Source organism: Melospiza georgiana, chromosome 6, assembly GCF_028018845.1.
Source record: "Melospiza georgiana isolate bMelGeo1 chromosome 6, bMelGeo1.pri, whole genome shotgun sequence".
NCBI classification, from domain to species: Eukaryota; Metazoa; Chordata; class Aves; order Passeriformes; family Passerellidae; genus Melospiza; species Melospiza georgiana.
In genome coordinates, this window is record NC_080435.1 from 37,768,579 (window position 1) to 37,793,066 (window position 24,488).

Consider the following 24,488-nt stretch of genomic DNA (forward strand, 5'->3'; position numbering starts at 1 on the left):
CCTGTAAGTGATTCCCTGGAGAAAGACAGCAGTTTTCATGTAGTCAGTTATTATTCTAACCCTTGCATTTCAAAAGATAGAGCACTTCTTTTTTTGAATGTGTTTCCATTTGTTTTTGGAAAACACATATAATTCAAAAGGCATAAAGCAGCACTGCATTACAGTGTTATACTACAGAAATCAAAGCACTCCAAAGTTCTGACAGAACCTTTATAAGTTTTCACAAAATATAAAATCTACTAGTAGTACTTTGCAGTTTTCCTTTCCCACTGAGCAGTGTACTTCCTTTTCCTAATCTGTGTTAGCTGAGAGAAGGTATCACAGAAATGTCTGAGCCATATCCTTTTATTCTCCTCAGCTGGCTCTGGAGCCATACATGCCCTTCACTGTTGTTCCATACTTCAGAAGGGCCTTGAAGCAAGCTCCAGGATACAGTCTTCTCTTTTGGTGTGGCCTTTCATCTCTTTGTGTAAAGATGAATACATTTGCCTCTGATAGGAACAATGCAGATATTCCACAGGCAAGAAAGCAAGTTTCTTCATAATAGGTTCTGTAGATTTAATAAGTTTATCTGCTAATGTATAGAGAAAACATGATTTTTATACATGCATTTCCAGTATGATTGGGATCTGAAATTATGAAATTTGTTATTTTCATAACTGACATACATTTATGGGCATATATATGTGTAAGTGTATTTGTATGTGAATGTTTGTAGTACAATAACAGAAATACAGTGTCACTACTACCCTTGCATATGCATTTATTCCTCATGCATTTCTGGTTTTCTCAAAAATTCTTCTGAATTACCTGCCCTATCATACTAGAGAAATGATACTACAGTTCACATTAGTGCACCATTATTATGTGTAAGACCTCTGTGTTTGCAGTTCACCTTGTGCTCCATAGATATTGAGGGGCTTCTCTGTGTCTGTGTCTATTTATACACTGACAGAATAAAATCTGAAGGGACAGAGTACGGTTAGTACCCTTTGGGAAAAAAAAAATTACAGTCAAGGAGAAATGTTTTATTTCAAATGGTCCCAAGTGTCTGTATTTTTGAGTACCGTAAACTATCCAAAAGGCCCCACAAATAAAGAAATAGCATTGTATTTTAAGAACATTAAGCAGTGTGGTTGATACACCACACAATCAGTTTGTATGAAAGGTATGGCTGACATCTCTTTCTGCATTTCAGCACTGTCCAGCAGCCAGGCAGACAAAATCATGAAATGGAAGTCTGCAAAACAATTAGCCAACTATGCTCTAACATCATAGAGCTAAGATGCTAAATGAAACATTCTTACTTGCTCTTCCATGGGTATTTTGAGGAAGAAAACAAAGCTAAAATACTTTTAATTAAATCTAGGGTTTTTAGGCCCTAACTGAATTTCATAATCTGGACACTTAAGAATATTATCAGCTACTGTAAGACTCATAATAAAACAAAGGGAAGAGGGCTATTTCCAAGGCAATACAGTAGGATTTGTACAGATGTGGTACCACTGTAGCTAGCCTGTGTTTTCTTTGCTAAGGTCATCTGCACTTCTTTCATACAGTATTTCTGGAGACTTCCCAATAGTTCAGATGCTTGGTGTAACTGTTTCACTGAAGACAAAACAGTTTGCTACACATTTGTTTACCTGCTATCATCTGTACGGGATCCCTTTTTCACATGGGACTAGAATCTTAAATTGAAATAAATAATTTTGATACATTGGATTCAAATACCAAATTTTACATAGTAAAATGGGTAACCTCATATGTATTATTACAAATATAACCTTCTTTTCAAAGAGTACTTAAAGTACTCACCTTGTCTAGGAATCTAGACCAGCAGTTCAGTATGAGGCATCAAAACAGAGGTAAATTGAAGAATACATGGGAAGGGAGCCCACTCTCTTTCCTCCAAAGAAGCATTGCATTTCTGGTTTACAAATAGGATTGTTTACTTTCAGAAACCTCTCAAAATCCTGAATGCTGTATTACTTTCAAACTTTAAGTAGAATAAGAAGTGATGAAGACATTTCTTTAAACCACATTACAATTTAGGTGATGTGCTTTTGATTTTTCAGCTGAGATCTGCAAGAATAGCTTCCCTGTCTCAAATCTGTTCAAGATTCAGTTTTGATCCTAAGTATGAATGAAATAGTTTTAGTATCTCTCAACGTTGGTTTTATCTTCCTTTTTTTTTTTTTTTTTAAGCTAAATCACCAAACTGACTGCTTTGAGCAGCAAGGACTTCATGGCGACCTCCACTGCATTTGGTGTGATTTGGGAATTTGATCAATTCTCAATTATTAGATGGACTTTCTTTTCTATTGTGTTATCTGATACAGGAGACAGCAAATCAGAATCAAGGAGCCACACCTGTAAGTTACTAAAGAGGTTGCTTGAAAATTGCCAAGGAAAAACCCATGTTATATGGGTATCTTACAGAACATCTGAAAAATGCATTTTCCTTTATTCACAAGAATACACATCAGATTCAGGTGCAGACTGGCTTGGGAATTTATTTGTTAGGTTGCAAATCATGTTCTAGCTGTTGGTTGCTAGCTTTATTTTCTAGCTTCTCTCTCCTGTTTTATTTTCCTTTCAGCTGTTTTCTGGTTCTCTCTCAAAGTTTTTGTCTTCCAAATCTCCCATCTGATTCCTGTCATTTTTAATTTTCTTCCTCCTGTTTGTCCTTGGCTGAAGCACAATGCTGAGTCATTTGCTGCCATGCTGAATGGCTGCTTCAAAAATCCCTGCTTCCTTCCTAAACCTGGAGCACCACGTTGTGGGGAGAGCAGGAGTCTGACAGAGCACATGTTTGAGAATACTTACTGCATTAAAAATGAAGGAGGGAAGTAGATGACAGTGCTACACATGAGCCTTACTTCTGTGTAGAGCATTTTTGTTTTGAAATCTGGGCTTGTGTAATGTCTATAACCATAAAGGGATGAAAAATAATCCGTTTGAAGTGTTTAATACGTTTTCTAGTACGCTCAAATCAGTGAATGCACAGGTTATTAGGGTGCAGGACTTACTTTTACTTCAAACAGTTTTTTGAGTGTGGTTGTGGTATGTTCCTGCAGCATCTGGGTAGTCAGCCCCTGGCTTTGTGTTAACACCAACTGCATTACTGGAATCTGACCTTGCTGATTTTATTGGAGGTTTTATGCTTAGTTTTGTTTGTTCCCCTATGAAAGATGAAGATTCAGTTGTTACAATTGAATGACTAATGATTTTGTTGCCTTGATGATTGAGTAGTTTGTCCTTGAATAGGAAATACAGCTTTTAGCATTTATGGAAGGGAGGTGATTTAATTTTGGTAGTGAAATACTGTGAATGAGGTGGAACTATAAATTAAACAGCTACAAGAATTCCTAAAAATTCTCCATTAAACAGCAATTATTAGATGCTTCAAATCTTCTTTGAAGGCCTTACTTCCCCAGCAAATGGACTTTGCTCTCTTGCAGAACCAGTTGCAATTGGCAAATTACCCAGTGCATGGAGGTCGACTTAGCAGGGCCAACCAAACAGAAATAATAATAAGAACAACAACAATAATAGTAACAGCAATGATAACAATAGCACAAATACAACAATAATAGAAAAAAATTAAAAATAAATGCACAAAATCAAAATATTTGTATTTAGTAATATAAAGAAAGACAGGAAACTAATGGACATTTAAATAAAGTTGAGCAAATGCACACATAGGCAACTTTATACTCCTGGGATCCTGTTGAACTCTATGGAAGTACAGAAATGGAGAGTTTAATAACAAATTTGAATTAATTTTTAACACGTAAATAACATATTTGTAGTGTTTTAGTTACTTCTATGATTTTATTTCATTGTATTTCTATTAGAAAAAGTACCTTCACAAGGTAGAAGTTTTGTGTTGTAGTGTGGTAGGAAGGTCTTTGCTATTTCTCTTCTTGGTTCACTGTATAAGACAAAGTAAGTGATAACCTTAAAAAATTCCTTTGTGTGTAATTAACTGCACTTATTATGTATGTCAGTCTTCTTCTTATTCCTTATTTCTATTCTTACAGCATGGGCAAGAAAGCCACAAAAAACATAGGGTCCTAGAAAGCTAGAACTTATGTTAACACAAAGAAATCAAACACCCAGAGGCCGTGGGCAATAGTATTTAGTAACTTCAGTATTAAAAAGAGCAGTGAGACATTTCAGGTCCAGCATACATCAGAGGCAGCAGGTTCAGCTGCAGCTGTGCTGCAGCACCATCTAGTGCTGCAGGAGCTGCCTAGTGCTGCTGAGGAGGGAAAAATAAATAAGGAGGGATGGGAAAAGCTTGCTTTCACATGCACAGAACTTTGGAGCATTACCAATAGTGATTGGCAAGTTTTATAAAATGTTTATCTGAAAAAATTGTCTTTACTAATGTCAAGTTTGGCATACTTGCAAAATAGAATGCTTGATCTTGTGGTGGTAAAGATGACATAGAACCCTCAGACAAATATGTGGGCATTTATGTACATATATATAGATATGCACTTCTGCTACCTTGAAACATTCAATATCTACAGTGATTTTTTACTATTTCTCTATGTCAGAAAAATACCAGTTTGGGAATACCACTAGCAGGAGACAGTGTTTAAATTAAGGGTGTCCCTGAAGATGGAGATAGCTATAATCTCAGCCCTTCCTGCTTGGATACAAAATTAAAGCTTCTTCAGGTTTACATGGATCACTGGGTAAATTAATATTTTGGCAGGTTTTGCCTCCTGTTTTGAAGTTGTTTGCACAGCACACCCACTGCACAATTGACATAGTGCAGACCATACAGACACAATGGGGCTTGTAGGATGTCCAGAACAAACTGGCAGAAAAATCAGCAGTAAGAGCAAGTTATGGCAGTTCAACCCATGGTGAGACCACTACTGTTATCACCCCTCACCCTCCCAGGCAGTCCCTAAGGCAAACTCTCTCTCTGTAGCAGCATGGTTCTCTCACTGTTTTGTTTACAGTTCCAAATTTATTTAAAACAAAATGAGCACTTATATTTTGTGGTAAGAGTTATTACAAAATCAGTTTTCTGGAAGAGTTGCAGACATCAATTTAGCGACATCCTGGAAGCATAATGCACCCAGCATGATAAAATTTTAGCATGAGAAATGTCCTTATGTATTAAGGAGACTAATGGATTTTGTTTAACTTCCTTTGATAAGTTTAGGAGCATCTAAATATCCATTATCTAAATATGTTTCTAAATGATCAGCTCCTTTTATCCAAATGTACTCATCCTTCAGTGAAAAAACCAAAACAATCCAAACAAAACCAGTGAAAAAGATGAAAGGAGGCAAAATTTGAGGTAGCTGATTATGAGAGCTGGCATGAATCTTCAAAATTATCTGTGCTCTGTCTTAAAAATCTGTGTGAGTTTTCTGCTCCTTTCTTTCTGTCTGTGAAGTTCTGTAAGAATTATTCACACATAGCACATACAGCTGTGCACATCAAATGCTAATAAGAAGCAATGTGAAATATGCAACAAAATACTGTACTGGTTTTGTGTGTGGGTTGAATAAGGGGCTTCCAGTCCACTGAAGCAGTGATAAGACCAAGATTTTTGTAGGGATTTTATTCTTTCTGTTCCTTTGGAACAATATGGGCATTCATTTAACTATGGAATAAAACTATTTGGCTTTCTGCACAGTTTCATTTCACTGCAACTCACATGGACTGAAAGAGCAGCTGAATAACTTGATATGGAAAATGTACAGGTCATGAATATTGGATGTAACAGCTGTTTTCTTTAAAAAAAATTGAATTATGTAATCTTATTGCTTAGAAATGTCTAGAATGTGACAATCAATTGCTTGGAATAGGAGAAGGAAAACCAGTTTTAGCCAGCCTTTCATTTCCTAGGAAATACCATGTTTAGAGTTTTTCATTATTAAATCCTTCAGAAAACTGTTTTTGTATTATGAACTCAACATTTTTTATAGAAAGAAGTGCAGTCCTTGTTCAACCTACTTATTCTATTTGTTCTCTGTGAAATTTTAGAAATGCAATTTAGAGAAAGTGTTTCTCTCCAGTAACCTTACTTATCTTTTGGTTTGTCAGGAGGATGATGAAATGTTGTAACAGAGAAGTCTGACTCCACTTAGAGTCTTTGAATTGCAGTATATGTCTTCAAATGCGTCAGCTCATACTTTGTAATGATAATGCATTGAGGATTTTTTAATAGGATCCTAAGCTTGAATTGTGTGAGTGAAATCTGCAGCTCCAGCTGTTTTCAGTTCAGCTGTTTGCTAGAATAACAAGGGAGTCAATGTGTGCACTCCAAGCAGGTCCATTTAATTCCTTGTTTCCTGAAAGAAAGTATTTGAAAGTGTAGGGAGGATGAGATTAAACCTTCAGTCTGGCTGGGTGCTAATGGAAGATAGGCTGCATCCAAGGGGTATCTCATAGGTATACAGTGAAAAAAGTGATTCTCAATGATACTCCATTTAAATTATGGTAATGAAAGTGCCAAGGGTGGTGCTCTCTGTTTCCTTTATCAAAAGGAGATGATAATGTCTGCTACCTCTCTTTGTCTCACATAGATGCATATCTTCCTGTAGTTATTAAGATATTAAATACAGGCAATTGGACAAGCACTTGGGAGACATTTGTTAAACTTTAATTTTTAATTATGGAGGTAGACAGCAAAAACTGAATTTTTAAAATTCATCTGCTTTGCTTTTAATCTGTTTGTTGCTTTCAACGGAAATGTTTTCCATTTCTGCTTATAATGACTTGGTGGGATGCTTAGGGAAAATTTTAGGGGAAATAATAAAATTATCTGTTAATTGAATCTTCATTAAGTTTGATCATTCCCACTTCTGTATTTAGACTTGGTTATGTTACCTGCAAGAGAATGACACCATCCTAGGCTGCTATATTCAAATACACAAATTGAATTTTACCGTAATGTTTTTATCTTGAATTTTATCTTAAAGTTTTAGAAGAAGAAAAGATCATGCATGTAACACTATTCTTGATACCCACCTTGAATTATTGTGTGTAGGTCTTTGATGTACTCCAAAGATAGCTACACTTGTGTGAATCAGTAAATACCAAGTAGAAAAGAGATCTGAATTTTGGTCTCTTTTATTGCCATTAAGAATCACAGAAATGTAATAGAAAACATTTCTAATGTAAAACATTTTTTTAACATTTTTTTTTAGTCATACACATTTGAGTCACTTATACAAAGTGGACATCATGGAGAGAAAGCCTGTTCTGCTTTTGACAAGATTTTCCAGTTGAAATTTCATAGCAAAATTTTGATTTAAGTCAAGAATTTTTTTTTTCCAGTGAAGATTTCTTTGACTGGAAAATTTGAAACTAGCTTAACTCTTCTTATCCAGGTCAGTTGCTTATACTTATAAAATATCAAGTTAGTTGAAAACAAGGATGGCATTTTTATTCTTTTATATAAAAAACGTTGAGTTCATAAAAGAAATTTTGTAGGCTGTCTGATTTGTAAAGGTTAGCTCAAGGGGAAAAGCATAGGAATTAAACCTCAAGCAAAAGTATGTAATTGAAAAAAGTTACAGTGAAGTTACAAGTTTGAAATTAGAAGCCTTTTGGATAAGTTCTGAATTCTTTTTCCTCTAAAACAACTGCCAAACCCCTCATTTTTAGCAAATAAATATATAAATCAATAATGCACACACCTCCAGTAATTTCATTTAGAATGTGTAAGATTTCAACACAAGTGATGAAATCTATTGTGGGTGTCACTTCATTGAGCGTTTTACCTAACCCTTCCAAAAGTGTATTTGTATTTCAAGAAAAACATATGACTCATTCTTTAATGCTAACCTCAGATGTTTTCCTTCTGGCCTTCTCTCTTTTCCACCTCCAGAATAACTCACTAAAAATGAGTACCATTTTGCAGTTAGCAATAAAGATCTTTCAAAACACTTGTGATGAAACCTTGCAGCTTTGCTGAATTGTCTTCCTGCTATGCAGAGTTTCATTATTAACATCAGCTCATGTATGTTATTCTGCCTGTATTTCTTTCACCATGGTATGATTTTATGATTTTCGTAGTTTTTCTAATTAAGATGGGAGTCCATTTCCAACTCATCAACAGTCTATGTGTCTTTCTCACCCAACTTGACTCATCTACTGCTCCCTCTTGGAACAGGGATTGCAATCAACAAGTAAAAGCTGCCTAGTAATGCAAACAACATTCTGAGATGCGCTTCTTGGAGTTACCTGATATTAAAAAAAATGGATTTCCTGCTATTAGACAGGTATGAATCAAGTTTCAAAGAGAACTGAGCGATTCGCCATCAGTTTTTCATTTTCAGTATTTTACAATTTAAGCCCCAAACCAGAGGAATCCCTGGTAGAATCACAGCATCTCAATATGTCATGCAAAAATGACAGTTTAAACTAACTTTGAAAATCTATTTCACATTGCTAAAAGGATACAATCTCCTGTAGCCTAAGTAGCTACCTCTTTAAATACTAGCAGCTGATGGAAACTGAGGTTTTTCCTAGGAAACATACAATATTTCTAAAGCCAGAATTATTTGAAGCTAAAACTGAAGAAATCATTAACTGAAATGATTTGAAATAATTTTGAGCAATGATTTATTTTCCAAAAATTTAGCCAGAAGTTGTTCTAAACTTCCTTATAGCATTTACGGGCTGAAGCTATGCTGCAGTAGCAAGCCAATGCTTTCATGATGTCTTCAAATTGTTATGTTATGGTATTTAATAAGAAATGTTCTCATAAAGTTACTTTTCTGAAGGAAGGTGGTTATGTAATAATAACAGTAATGTTTCTGTCTTTATGCTCAGCTTTCAGCACTGTGTATGCATTCAGGTGTTGTACACTATCTGGGGCGACTGTAGTGCTTTCAGAAAAGCTTCTCTTGGTGTGTGTGCACACAGAAGAACTGGCTGACCAATACAGCTCTAACCTCTACAGTCAGATGAGCTGTTTGTCCTGGTTCCCTGTGTGAGGTTAGGTCTGCCACTACTGGAAGTATGAGGATGGGTGGGAACAGGAGAGCTGATCCACGAATTAGAAAAAAAGAAAGGAGGGGAGGGAGGAGGGAAGGGGAAGGAATGAGAATGAACAGCAAATGAGAGTTTGGAGGAATGACTGAGCCTTGAAGCATGACTTAGAAATAGTTAGACAGCCAGAGAATTCCAAAGGAATCCAGGGTTACCAAAGGCCTGTACAGAAGAGGGAGCCCTTTTCAAAATAACCAAAAGGTATTGTTATAGAGTTCAGCTGTAATAAGTTTAATGACTCAAACTTATTTTCTTCTCGCATTTAGAATGTAATAGTTAATTATTACAAATATGAACATTGCAAAAGTAAGTCTCTGTTTTGTAAGTAATAAATCTCTCCATTAGGGAAGTAATAACTTCCTATTAATACATTTGTTCCAAGCATATGATCTACCAGGTCCTAAAATAAGTTTTAAGCTTCCTAATATGAACCAAGTAGATATTTCCACTCTTTTCAAAGCTTAAAAGCAAAAGCTGAAGTAAATTTGGGGTCAGTTATTCAATTTTATGCTGTGAATTAGAGGGTCTCGTCTCCAAGATCAGCTTTACAGGGTTACCAAGTGACTGATATGATACTGGATTCCTTCCTGTCATAATGCCATAAACATTCTGCTGGAACTTAGGTCAGTGCTTAAAATAACCTTGCTAATTGCAAGTCTCCAAGTGTCGGCTGAAATTTCAGTGAGCTGCCACACAGCAGATCTGGATGTTGAGAAATCACTACTGTAGTTTAGAACGTGCAGGGGAAGAGCAGACAGGCCTAAACTTGCTCTGCACAATAACACAGGTAGAGGCAGCAGACAATTCTCTACATTTACTGTAAAACAAAAGATGTTGACTCTGCACTGAAGATGGATTGGGTTACAGATCATCTATGGCTTACTTGTCTGTCTTTCAAACAGACATTTATTTTTTGAATTGCTGGTTGCATGTAACTCTTTTAGCTGAGGAAAGGTAATGGGACAGTCCTTTTTTTTTGCAAAGCTGAAAAATGAGAACTCTCCTTCAGCATACATGAGGTAAGACACCGTTAAGCTAAAATATTTTACAAAATGTTAAAAAAAGTGTAAAGCAATAAATTTAAAGTTTGATTTTTTTAATAAATCAGTCGGTTTTGAAGTCCTTTAGAAGTATTGCATGACCTAGATGTGTTTGGTTTGAAACAGTACATTGTGTTTCCTGTGCACTGTGAATCTAACTTGCAAAATTGGCCGATTTTTTTCTCTGTAGTTGTAGCTTTCTGAACTCTTCAGTCTCTTTCACTCACTGTTCTACACACTGTAAAGCTTCTGCAATCACAATCTTAGGCTTGAACAATTAAAGCCTTTCACTTCTGAAGGTAAAAAATGTTTGTAATGTGTAAAGTTCTTGGTCTCCTGTTTCCATGTGGAGATTTTAGCTTTCTACTGGATGTTGAGGTGAAACCTAATGCTCAGTCTTCCCTAGTCTCTTAGACATTACTCAGCTAACTTTTTATAGGTCACAGTATAATTAGAAATAGACACTTTAAGATTCTAATTGCATTACTTTGGCTGCAATTTTGACCTATATTGTAGAAAGAAGTGTTTAGTAAAGGTTAGGAAACCATCAGACTGAAAATAAAGTAAGTAATAGGAAACAAGGAACTTCATCATTATATGCAAATTTTACTAACCCTATTAGAACCTTAATAAATTCTGTAGTTTTTCATAAGAAGACCAAATGTCCTAAAATATCTGTTGCTTGTCACAGTTGCACTAGCTTATCTGACCATTGAAAAAGAATTCTGAGCATTGTACGCTTTCCAAATGCTCTTTGTTGTAGTTTTGCTCTCAGCTCACAAAATTCTGTGTGTGCCATATCCTGAGGAATATGCTCAGACTGTTCAAAAGCATCTGTTCTCTCTGCAAAATTATTCATTCTTTTGAAATTGTCTACAGGAAAAGTTCAAGAATTTTTTGGTTAGCCAAGGCTGTTTTCTTTCAAGATTTGCATTAGCTTAAGATGATAAAGGTTTTTGACTTCTCTGAAGCAAAAATTGGCACTGGATAGAGAATTGTTGACATGTAGATTCTGCAAGGTGCCAGACAAATGGGAAATCAGCCCATAGATTATGGCAGAAGTTGCATCTGTTATTTGGATAGGAATTTTTCGTTGACTTTTAAAAGGCTTTTATTTTTGCTCTTCAGCTGCCCATGCATCAGTGGCCAATTGCTCTTGTTTAGACTTTGCTGGCTAAACAAGTTAGTACTTTTCATCTCCATAATGGGAGTTGCCATATTCTTCTCCAAAGTGCTATTTGTGAAAGTTTCATTTAAAGCTCAGAAAGGAGTGGAAAATTCTGCTACAGCTTTATGTGCTTAAGACTAGGCTAAGTGTAGTAGGTGCCTATTATTGCTCCATTTCATATCCTTTTCGGATTGCTGCTTCATCTTTTGATGTATCAGTAAAGTAGTGATCTGAATTCATTCTATTCCATATAAGTAAAACTAGAGAGGTGTTTTTGCTCTTCTGTGGGCATGTCTGTACTACCATTTTATTTTGGATTGGGAATGTGATTTTGAAGTGGATCTGCTGTTTATCCCTATTCAGCACTCTTGGGTTCATGCTGGAGCCGTCCCTCCATGTGCAAACTGCTTGCTATTGCTCACAGTCCTTGTCCTGTGAGGTTTCTTTTTAAAATTTGCTTACTCAATTCCCTTGTCTCTGCTTATGCTTCATTTATTGTCGCATCTGTGGTGATATTTTCTTTTGCCTTGCTTCTGACTTGATAACTTTTTGTGAAGACAGATTTTGCATTTAATGTTAATGCGATTGCCTTGAATGAGATACATGGTTGGTATGGTAATTGCCTCTTCCATATCTATCATGTTTACTGAAAAGTGAAGAAATTTTCTCAAGAATGAATACTTCTCCTGGTTTACTTTGGTTTTGCACTACACTTACCTCTCAGACACAAAATCAGAAACTGTAGAGTCTAGTTCAATTCTGATTATTACCTGAATTTCATTTTAAGTCTGCAAAATGATTTTCATAAATTATAAAGGGTCATTATCAGTAAAGGGTCATTACAATGAGCAATTGTAATGTTCTGCCATCCTTCATGCTTCAGTCTTGGAGTGTGATACACCTCTATTAAGAACTATGGCCTCCCTTGACCTCTTATTAAAGGAACTAAACAGTGGTTTGGGTTTTAGTACCTCTTCTTGCTGGAAGTTAATTCATAGTAATGGCTGAGAGGAATCACAATGTTCTACATAACATATTAACATTTGATTAATGTAGGAAATTTTTGATTAATGTTGGGCAGGATATTGAATTATAGTCAGTGGTAGAATTTTAAGAAAATGGATGTAGAGGGGATATATAAATATATTAGATTTAACAGACTTGCTGTTATCAATACTATTTCAAGAATTTCTCAGCTGACCAAGCTTCCCATTGCCTCAGAGTTACTCAGTGTCTCACAAAATTCTTGATGAAGTGGTGAAAATGTGTCTGTGAAAAGGCCTCAATATTTAGGAGCTGTAAGAGAAATAAAAAAGGTTGTTTCAAAATACCAATGGTCCTTTCATTTTACTCAAACTTGCCAAGATTGGCTCATCTGACTGTGGCTTGTTGAGAAAAGGAAAATATTTTTTGTTTTTCTTTAACCTTATGGATTTCATGTTTTGGTAGATGACCTGCACAGAAATATATTGTATTTCTGAAATGTGTTGAAAATACAAAATGTTGTTTTCAGGATTGTTGTACAGTAAAACTGTAAAGATTGCTGTACAGTGAAACCTGCCAGAATTAGACAGTCCCTCAGTGTCCCTGGGTGTTTTCTATGACCCGTGTGGAGGGGGAGGCAGCTGGGCAGGGTGAGCAGGCTCTGGCAGGGCTGTTGGCTGCAGCAGTACCGAGCAGGGGTTACTGTATTTCCAGGCTCACATCCAGCCCAGCACGGCCACTTGGGCTCAGAGGAAACCTTGGGACCCAGCTAGGGCTCTGCTGAGCCAGCCCAGTTCTTACAAGAAGAATATGGAAATATGAACACTTGAAATTTATGTGCCATTTACCTTTTCTGTTCCCTGTCTATACTCCAGAATACCACAATTCAGGGATCCAGTGCCATTTATTGTGCATCTTATTATCAGAGGAAGATAAACATTAGCCTTTGTCTAAATTTAGGATTTAGTTCAAGGCTAAATTGATAACTATTTTTGCAAGAAATATAAATTTTTATACATGACTTAAAGGCACAAATACACATTAGAAGCTTGAAGCCACTAAGGTTCATTAACTTCTGCACAGACAAGTTTGACTATTGAATTTCAAAGGGTTGCTTTACAAGCCCAAGCATGGAAACAACCATTCTCTTTCTCATTGAGCCTGCACAGTGGCAAGAGTTGCACTCATCACTGAAAGCTACAGTCTAGACAAAGATAATTTATAAGTTATCTCTTTAGCTTGAAAATAAAATGGCATATAAAGAAGCCTGTTCAGAGATAAAACTGTTTGCTGTCAGCATAAGAAACTGTTTATCTCACAGGCCATCCTGTCTTGCTTTCCTAAAGATGGAAATGACACTGACTATGAAGAGCTTTATAAATCAAGGATCCTATTTCAGTTAGCAACCTGTAATAAATATATTTTCCTATATATATATATGCATATGTAAACATAAAAATGAATAAATATTTAGATAAACACTGCTCATTTCCTCCTCCTTTCAAAGCACTCCAGTCCTACTGTGTAGTGCACAAGCACTTTCTGAAGCAGCAACATCTTAATAGCCATTAAGTGTGTTAGTGCTTTACACCAGAAAATTCTCTTTTAAAGCCAAAAATCAGCACTACCAGCATTATCCTAACAGGGCACAAGCTGTCTTCTCAGAACTGTCACACTGGAATATGCCTTGTAGGAATTTGTTGTTGGAATGTGCTCTACAGTGTTGCAACATGTTTCTAAATTACTAGTACAGTGTATTTGAATAGTTCTAATTAAAATGCTATGTCTAATTTGAATATTTAGACCTAATTCTAGTGTTAAAATGCTAATGTCTATCATGCTTATATTTATAAGCAGCCAGAAAAAGCAACTATTATTGACCGAGAATTTTAGTTTCCTTAAGGACAATTTTTTTGTAAAGAAATGCTTTATGTTGTAGATATGGCAATTTTACTAGCTTATCTTAGGAGTGTTTCTGACCCATTTTCTTCAAATATGGTACAAAACCTGAGTTGTTGATCATTTTCTACTTATACAACACTCCTACTTCTAAATCAAAAATTCAAGGATACTATGGACATAATTTTTTTGATAATATAGTATGCACAGAATTTTAAATATACATCTGTATGAACATTATAGCCATGTAGGATGACAGTGAGATTTGGAAATAATCAGAGAGCATGAAATACTAGTCAATATTTGTTAGTTGCTTTTGTATGTAAAGTCTCATGTAAGCATGTGGTTTGAATGGTTCAGGTAGCTTTGAATGTCATGCTAGTCCCATAAGTACAGAATTTCAGTTTAAGCTCCATTATATTCCTTCTAAAAAAGCCTGCAAAAACCCCTACTCTAGTTTTCCTTTTGTGAGTGTAAATTTGTGGTGGGGGGATGGGGGATGTAGTTTTGTCTTTATTGCATTTCAGGTCAAAAACAACAGGAACAATTTCTGTGACATATGTTACACATATCGGAAACTAATGAGGAACATTTTTTAATATATCATCTAATCAGGAATCATAAAAATCATGCTCATCAGGAACTGTAGTGACAAGACAAGGGAAATGGCTTCAAATTGGTAGAGAATGTGTTTAGGTTAGATATAAGGAAGAGATATTATCGGGGAGGTTTTGGGGCTCTGGCGCAGGCTGCCCAGAGAAGCTGTGGCTGCCCCATCCCTGGCAGTGCTCAAGGCCAGATTGGATGGGGCTCTGAGCAAGCCCTGGCCTAGGGGAAGGTGTCCCTGCCCATGGCAGCAGGGTTGGAATGAGATGATCTTTATGTCCCTTTCAACCCAAACCGTTCTGTGATAAGAGACTTGATTAGTTTGCCCAAAGAGTTCTTTCCATAATTAAATAAATAAACTTCATGCACAATTACAGAATTGAAATTAGAATAAAAGTCTTGTACATTTTAGATGTCTTTAAGACATAAAAATATGTTTTTCCCTAAATTTATTTCTTCATTCACTGAAGATGTTAAGTATGTAAAATAGCTTTCTTCCAGTCTTTCGAATAGTTTTTCCTCAATATAGCAAATTTAGGGGTTTGTTTGGTTCGGTTTTTTGTTTTTTGGTTTTTTTTTTTTTTGGTTAGTGTGTGTTTTTGTGTCTGTATTTTTTTTTTATGTGGTATGTGGGTATTTATTTATTTGATTTTTTTTTACATTCTAACCCTGACTCTTACAATACAGTAAGTGATATCCAGAATGGAAGAATCCTCCTGGTATGCTGGGTAGGTGGTAGCTGATTCAGAATACAGGAAGTGCCTCCAGATGCTCTAAGTGCTTTGTAATTGTTACTAACTCATTGGGAGGTCTTCAACAGCTTTCCAACTGACTTCAGTATTTGTCATTCAGGAGAAGAGGGCAGGAAGGTCACAAACATCAAGCAGCATGCAAAATAGACTCTAAGGCTTCTTTTCCACGTTTCTAAACTGAGTAAAAAAAATCTCAGTAATTCCCATAAGATTGCATTAATTAAGTACTATATCTTGGTCTTTTCTGATCAAAATGATTCTATGATTCAATGAAGAACATAAAAGTGAACCACAGTGCCAATAAAGTGAATACTGGTAATAAAGACCAAGAGAGATTCTGTCCTTTTTGCTGTCCTAAATAATGACTGATGGAAAATAACTTCAAAGACATGTCACAGAAGCTCTTGGAGGCTTAGCTGCAGTGATATAAACAGCCACTTATCTTGAAAACTTCCTATCATGCTATCAATTTTCATTAGAGGAGACCTGGCACAGATGGTAGTTCTTCACTTCTGACTCTTCATATCTTATTTGAGATGAGAGTAGAGTCTCACCATCCTTTATTAAATTCTGTTGTAGTAACTAAGCGTCAGTCAAAGAGAGTGAATGGGCTTAGTGTTCTTTGGCTTAGGCAAGTCAAAATATTTTGATTAAAATTTTTCTGTTGTGTTCTCCATGCCTATGCGGAAGGCCTGAGTTTTTCTCATGTGTGAACTTGAAGTCCCTTTCATTCAGTAGTTCACTGCTGTGCGAAATACTTTGTGCTATTTATGTAAGGATACATTTTGCTTGTAATTTAAAACTTCATTATTTGAAAAACAAGACTTTTTTTCTCAAGAATTTTGTTTCTCTTTTATCTAAAAAGTCTTCTCTTGAGAGCAGCTGTTCTCAAAAATCCTAATTAAATCTATCGAATTTAATAAAAACTTGAGTCTTTATAAAGAAATCTATAAACTGAAAAAGTAAGATAAATGCACGTATTTTGATTGTCTGACCAGAAAATAGAGCTCAGACAATAAACATCCTATGGCCCTGCAGAAAGCTTAAACAACTATTGAAATTTTCTTAGTCTATGCCAAGAGTAATTCCAAATCCTCAAACTGAAAATTATGAGAGAACAAGAGTGGGGCACATTCAAAGCTGAACTGGCTGGGTTAATAGTTTGCTAGCATAGATGTTTGAAGCTCACTGTTGTCAAAAGGATAACCAGTGTTGCTGGAAAATTATTGAATTATTCGTGAAAATGGCACTGAATTCTGCTACCTACTGTGTATTGTAGATAAAATTATAGAAGTTATGATCAAATAATAGGAGTGTTCTTCTTTCTGATTCTTCATATAGCTGACATGATTGTTTATAGCATTAATTTTTGTCTGTATTGCCTGGAATAGTAGTTGGGGTTTCCTCACAGCCAGTGAAGTGCTCTCTACACTTTGAGGTTGAAATCTGCCTTGTCCTGGCCAGGCTACCAGGAACTGGTTGGCTTAGCTACTGCAGAGTTTAAATGTTCACTCTGAGGAAAATGTACTTCCCTTTGCATCCTCAATTTTTATTTCCGCGTGTTAATAATTTAAAACAGTTAGAAATGCTTTTAAATTACACTTTGTATATATGGTATACAGAAAGCAAGAAAGTGCTGAGTAAAGAGAGAAAAAAGTAAGAATCAAAGGTAGCGATCAAGAGACTTGAAAAATATATCCTCCATTCTTCTATTAGGGTAAGAAACATCGAGTTATGTGAAGAGATGTGAAGAGGATTACATAGTATTTGAAGGATGTTTTAATAAATCTTTCTTCCATTTAATAAATATGAATAGATATTCCATTTAGAGATATGAATATATAACACATGATGAGTGTATTTAGTATAAAGCTAACTCATAATTTTTCTTATTTGTGATCTTAAATAGTCAGTGTAATTTAGAAATATATATATAATTACCATTATCCAATGAACAGGCAGTTGAAGAATGCATTTTTTTTCCCAACTTGCCTCTACTACCACTTGGTTTACTAGGTTTTCATAAGAGTTTGACAACCTCTTTTTTTCCTTTTTTGTCAGAAGTAGCTGGAAACAAAACCTGCTACTCTATTGCACGGTTCAGCACTATTTATCTTCTTGTGTGAAGAGCTGTTCTAGAGTACCTCTGCAATGATGCCTTCCAGAGTGTAGTACAAAACCAGACTTCATTCAGCATAAATATGACATTTCATATCAAGTTTTAATTATTTTAAAATTTCGAACTTAGGCCTTGGTAAAAATCAGTTTGCTTATGACTAAGATAAATGAAAATTTGTACAGTTATGCATAGCAGGAATGTTTTACAGTGATAACTTTAATAGGAAAATTCTCCAAACACTGTGGGCACATTGCACAGTAGAACCAGTGGAAGTTCAGGAATGTGAAAACAATATTTACTGCAGAGGTTGCATCACTTCCCACAACAGCTTTCTGCTACATTCACCTTTGCAGTTCTTTCACAAATGCAATTCATGTGTCAATGTTACTGTTGTCAGGAATATCTCAGAAGTGCCTAGCCCAGACCTGTGTGCACAATTCTCTTTCCATACAGTTCTGATGTGCCTCATTTTATTGCCATAACTTTTCCTGTGACTCTTCAGTTCTACCACAGGCCTTAAGAGTGATTTAGTGCATCAGGTATTTGGAGATGCCTGGGTGATCTAAATGCTTCCTTGTAATTAAGAATCTGGCCTGTGGTGAACGCTGTGTTCAGAAAGTCTTTTTCCATTAAATTGCTGATTAAATTTAGTAGGGGAAATAAACATTTGATGGCAGCCTCTCTTCCCTGCAGCCGTTCCCTCCTGCAGAAAAAGCACAGGCTGGCCTAGGTTTGTAAGACAGTGCAGCTGGTCCTGGCAAGTGATCTGGAATAACTTCCAGCAGCAACTGCCCTGTTTCTGGACAAAAGGATCCTTTTGCATGTTCCCAGTATGTTTGATCCTTTGGCCCCAGCAATGGTCCATATGGCAAAACAAATGCCAATTGTTGGAATCCCAGGACAGGAGTTTCACCATTAACATTTCAGGCATTTTTCCTCAGCCTGAAGTGCTTGGCATGTGATAACATATCTTACTTCTTCCATTCTTCTTGCTCATTTTCCTCGCAGAAAAATAGTCAGTCAATATACTTATACAGCAAGTAAATTAATAAAACACATAAGCAACTAATAAATTATCACAGTGAAACTCTGTGTTTGTTACAGTTACATAGAAACCATTGCTATTTTAGCAGCTCTCTCAAAGAACTGATAATTTGACATCTTTTTTACATTATTTCTAAGGACAGGGATATAAGAATGTAACTCACCAATTCCTGAGATAACAAAACACAGTTGAAACATGCCTCTTTAGAGTTCACCAAAGCAAATATTTATTTTCAAACATTTTTTGAGAATTTTTCAACAGCAATATTTGTACAATAGAAGGTGGAACATCATAGATCCGCTTACTGGAATTTTGCAATAGTTAAAGTGTTCCTTGCTTAAAATAAGGAGAGTAAATTTATCAAAATAAAAGCCAAGCTGGAAAAGAGAATAATGTGCAGAAAATGATGTTGGGGCAGGAAAAGAAACTATCAGTAGCATGTGTGGTATCATGAGGGAAGAGCAGCGAGGCTTTGGGGACCAAGGTATTTCCAAGCTGTCAGTGTCAGCAAGGGTCACTGATCTCAGAGCCCTCCTGCTAGCTGCTTTCCTTTGCATTCTTCACCCAGCATAATGCATTCATTTCCCTTAGTCACTGAATGCCACAGCCATATAAGGTGCACTGTAGTACTTCTGTGGCTTTTTGACAGGCTGGTAACTCAAAGTCCAGGCCTTTCCCTGGCAGTTGATTTTGCTTAGTCAAAGTCTGGATTTTTCGTATAGTTATTTTATTTGACTTAATTGTTTACTTAAAAATGGCTGCAAAAAAAATGTGTGGCATTTGCTCTTAAGATTTTGCCAATAATAGAAGAAAACAGTTTTATCTTTATTGTAACACAATGTACAGCAGGTAGGGATGAGAAAGATGAGAAACTTTCTTTGTGAAGTCAGAGTGCATTTTAAAGGAAAAATACCATTCTAAAAAATGGTCAGAAATAAAAATCTCTCTCTTTTCCTTTCTTATATATGCATAAGCATAAAAGGGCAGAGAGTTAATTTATAATTTTCAAGTCCAATTAAAGTAACAAATTTTGAAATTCTGTGGTATATATTCAGAATTATTTTTTCTGATGGGAAGAATTTGTACATTCTGATTGGAATATTTGTCTTCTGAAGAATTAAAAAGCACTTAAAAGAAAGACCAAATAGATAGACGTTTTCTTAAATCATAAATTATATTTGCTAATGCATCTCACAACTGCTGTACATGTAATCTGTTTTTCCTGCTGAGGTTTTATTGCAAGATCAAAGAAAAAATCTCCAGTATAGCTTCTCTGTCACTGATACTAACTCTAAAGCAACCTATTCCAACCTTTCATCTTTCAGTTGTTTCATGTACATCTTATTACAATTTCTTAGGGATCATAGAGAAAATACTTTTAAAAGTCAGCATCAAGGTGATTTTCATAGACTCTTGACTCTTGTTTATGCTCCTTTTCTTCGTCTACTGCAGTGTTTGTGATTGAGGCTATTTTAGTTGACATGGAGGGCTATGAGCAGGCTGAAGGATTCAGCAGCTGCAGATTACAGGATCAGCTGTCTGGAAGACTGAGTGAAGTGGGCAGTTGGCAGCCAAATGGGGTACAACCCCTGTAGCCTGAAAAATTCTACAGCCAGTGCTACAGGAAAGCCCGTGAGAGGATGATAAAATCTTTAGCTTAATATTTCTATGAAACAGTGTAAAAATGAAAAAGCTTAGCTGCTATGTGAGATTAATGATTATAAATATTGTTTAGGCAATGGTGCTTTCTAAAAATCTAATTATATTATCTAAAAATTAAATTATATTATTATGATATGAAACCATATGCTATTAAAATGGGAAAGATTTTGTCCATATATGTATAGGCATTATATTACTGTTGACATGGAACTATTTACAAAGAGATGCCAATAGATTATTCCTTAAAAGAGCATGATTTATTTTATCTATTTGCCACTTCTGGTAAGAGCAAGTGGCACTCATGGCAGCGTTTAGGTACTATCTCATGACACTGCTGTTCTTTATTTATAAACACAAAGTGTAGAAAGGCACAAAACAGTATTCTGCTGGTTTTGCTCTATCTATTGCTGTCACCTACAAGGAGTTAGGAAGAATGAGGAGAATGAAACCATATTGCACCAGGTCTTCGTACTGAAGCTCAATAAAATCATGAACTTACTTGACTTTTACATGACTTTTTTTTGTACACTATTTGAACTGTGTGAATTATTACAGAAAATTATTAAAATCAAAGCTGTGCTTTTGTAATTATTTAATTTTACTGAATTATATGTAAATCTAGACATCAGCTACAGTAAAAGGGAAAAGTGTAACTAGAAAATGTCAAGTGGATTTAATATTGTATTGTTTCCTCTCAATATGCTTGCTTTGTGCCAATCAAGTGTAGAGACAAGATGCAAATAAATAGGATGCAGATTTATTAACGCTGTTCTGCTGAACACTAATCAGAATTAACTTACATGGCAAAAGTTAGCATTTCTTTGTAGTTATTTGCTCCTGAAGGCTAGCATTAACTTTTACACAGTTATTCTGTCATTGGCACAGCCTTCACCGTCACACCATTATATGACAGTTAAAATTAAAGAAAGGGGGTGTCAGTAGGGCCCAAAATTCATTTTTTACAAGCTTTATGTAAGTCACCCATACTGTCTATTACCTAAATCCTTTAAGAGCTGGTGCTTTGTCTTTTACTGACATAATAGTTTTGTATGATAAGATCAGACAACGTGATTTTGAAAGTGACCAAGTTCAGGCTTAGGTTCTGTCCATGTTACTGAAGCTGTAAGGAGTTAATTAATAAACAAGGAGTTGTTAATGTACATAAAGCACATGGCTGTTGCTGTGTGACACAGTAATCTGTAAGTAAGTAGACTTTGCTTTTTGAGAAAAAACTAATAACTTGTAGCACAGCATGCAAAAATTAACAGCATATGTTGAATATCTGCTTCTTTCAAACCCCAAGTGGTGCTGGGATTTGCATTTCAGTACAAAGTTGGTTTGTTGTGGAAAGTTTATCTACTTCAGAAATTTGAGATGCTTTTGTAGCTAGCATAATGGGACGTCAAGAGAAAACTTGTCTGAGGTGTGGGTCTGAATTCTTGATTTAGAATATTACCTAGATGCATTAGCCAGTATTTTCAGTACATTGTCAAACATTTGTCAGAAGACACTTGTGCATTGTTAGTTCTTCTTATGGCTTTCTGCTTTCAACCACTTTGAGAATTCATATGGTAGTTGAATTCAGCATGTAAGTCTATGTGTGAAGCTTGAAAATATGAAAAATTTGTTTTGGAGTCTGGCACATCCTTAAGCTCACTCACATAAATACTCTAAATGGAAGTCTATTAAGTACTTTTCTGTAGACTGTGTCTAATTTACAAAATTACAGTTACTGGACACAATCTATTTTTTAATCACTGAAATGAAAATTAAACTTCTTTATGGCCAAGAGGAAAAAAACCGTTAACAATCTTGAAGAAGTAAATGCAAATTGAGTTCAACTAATTAATTAGAAATATTCTTTAAAACATTTGAAACAACATACAATTACAGCTGTGTTTTTCAGTTGAGTATCAGTTGTAGTTGGCTAAATGGAAAATATGATCTTTTTCCAAAGCTCAGAGTTTTAGCTCTGTCTGTATGTTTTCAGCATTAGATGAGCACACTAATCTGGTAACTGGAGTGTCCATTTGCTCACCTGGAAGTGTGTGGATATTGGAAGCCCTGAGCACTCGCAGCACTGCTTGTTGGCGGGTGGGGCTGTGTGTGTTGTACTTGCAAACAGAGATGCTGCTGGTTACAGCAAGGGGCTGAGGGTACAGGAGAAGAGATACTGCCTTTCTCTCAATGCATCTGCAATGATCTGCTCATTGAAACCCCAAAGTTTTGTGCTCATCTGGCATTTCTGAGAACTACTCCTGCAGAGGCCTTGATGTAACTGTCAGTGTTTTATTAAAATGAGTCCCTACCAATGGCACCTGACAACAGCTAATATTGTACTATCTGTTGTACAAAATTATTTAATATTATCTAGAGATTTGATTTTGGCTTAACTTGTTACATACATGCAATTACATATTAAATACTTTGTCGTTACTTTCCTACTCGAGATGCCAAATCTGAACTTAAAGAAAGTACTGTACTGTATTATTAATTTAGAAATAATCACGCTTTCTGATTTTCCTGTTATGCTACTGCCATACAAAACCCCAGTCATCAGAGACATAAGATTTCATTGCAATTGTCTGATAATATTGTTTCAACAACAAATTTGAAATGCAAAATTACGATTATTTTCACTTTTATTTATATGTATATAAAGGTGATTTTAGAAGGTTTGAATTAAATTAATATTTTTTAATAAGTAGGTCTTGAATTTAAATATCTTAATAAGTCACCTTAATCTTACTCACCTTAAGTCACTGCCAGAGACATTGGAAAAAGACTTCTAGGGTCCAGTGCCAATTTTTTCAGTGGTTTAGTCACATTTCCTTTCTTATATAGAACATGCTTTTTAAACATAGTTTTCAAACAGAAGTGTTATAGAGTGGTTTGCTCAATAGCATATGCCCAAATGTTCTTTAGCATTGTGATTTGTCCTTTCACAGAGAGAATGAAGAGTAGATTGAAATTATTTTACTCTGTATGCAGCACAACCTTAATAATCTGTAACATTTATTTTAAATTTGGAGGACACCATCCCATTAAAAGTTTAGCTTTATAACCTGGTAACCTATATTTTCTTTCTCCTTTCTCAACATAGCTGTTTCCAGCTTCTCTGTTGTCCCTCTTTCTCCTTTTCCCCCCATCTTCTGTTCAGTTTTGTGCCCAGAGCAGGACTATGCAAAAATCAGTGCCCTGTCACCACCACAGACAGCAATGGGTAGCAGAAATAGCTTATTCCCATTGAGTCTATCCCAGACTTTTGTCCTTCTTGGTTATAGAGGTTAGATTTAAATTCTGTTCAAATTAATTTTTTTTTGATGATGGCACAGACCAGATTCTTGGCATTTTAATGGTGGGTGTGTGTGTGTGTAGCAGAGAGGGAGATAGCTCTTGGCAATCTCACCACTTTCATTGCCATTGCTGTCTTCTAGGATGACACTTTATGGTGTTAGTTTTCTGCTTGTGATTCATGTGATCATGTTGTGCCATCCTTTTTTATTGTATGATGTGTCTGCACTTACTGAGCAGTACTGCCAAACAGGACAGCTGCTGGTTCAGTTGCTGTAGCATTGCCATGAATAAAAAAAAAAAAAAAAAAGTCTGATGTATTAATTACAGTATATTTCCTCTATGAAAAAAATCTATCCCACATTTAATTAAAAGTACATGAAAAGTAGATCTGATCCATGAAGGGACCATGCCCATAGCTAAATATCTACTTTGTTTTTCCATTACAGGATATTTGTGAAGATATATCTGATCATGTTGAACAAATTCATGCTCTGCTAGAGACTGAGTTTTCCCTGAAGCTTCTGTCTTACTCTGTCAATGTGATAGTCGATATCCATACAGTGCAACTGCTCTGGCACCAGCTCCGTGTTTCTGTCCTGGTTCTGAGAGAACGGATTCTCCAGGGGCTACAGGACGCCAATGGAAACTACACCAGGCAGACTGATATTCTGCAAGCATTTTCTGAAGAGACTAAGGAGGTACAGTAACTAAATCCAATTTGAAAGGTTTTATCTGTGTTCCAAGCACCTCATCCCTCTTGCACATTTAAAATTGCTAGGATGACAATTACTTACTTCTAGGTATTTTGCTACATTTGTTTAAATTTTAAAAAATATTTAGCAGATACCTGTTCTTTGGAACCAAATTAGTGCAAATTAAGATCAAC

At 35.7% G+C, this 24,488-nt stretch overlaps 1 protein-coding gene across 4 annotated transcripts in view; it reads left to right on the top strand.

Annotated features, from left to right (window-relative positions):
* Positions 1-24,488, top strand: part of AKAP6 (A-kinase anchoring protein 6) — a 256,359-nt gene that overhangs the window by 53,518 nt on the left and 178,353 nt on the right. For all 4 annotated transcript variants that reach the window (XM_058025610.1, XM_058025611.1, XM_058025613.1 and 1 more), the window contains exon 3: positions 24,049-24,300. In XM_058025610.1, coding sequence (XP_057881593.1) covers positions 24,049-24,300 — 252 coding nt within the window. The remainder of the gene's footprint in view (positions 1-24,048; positions 24,301-24,488) is intronic.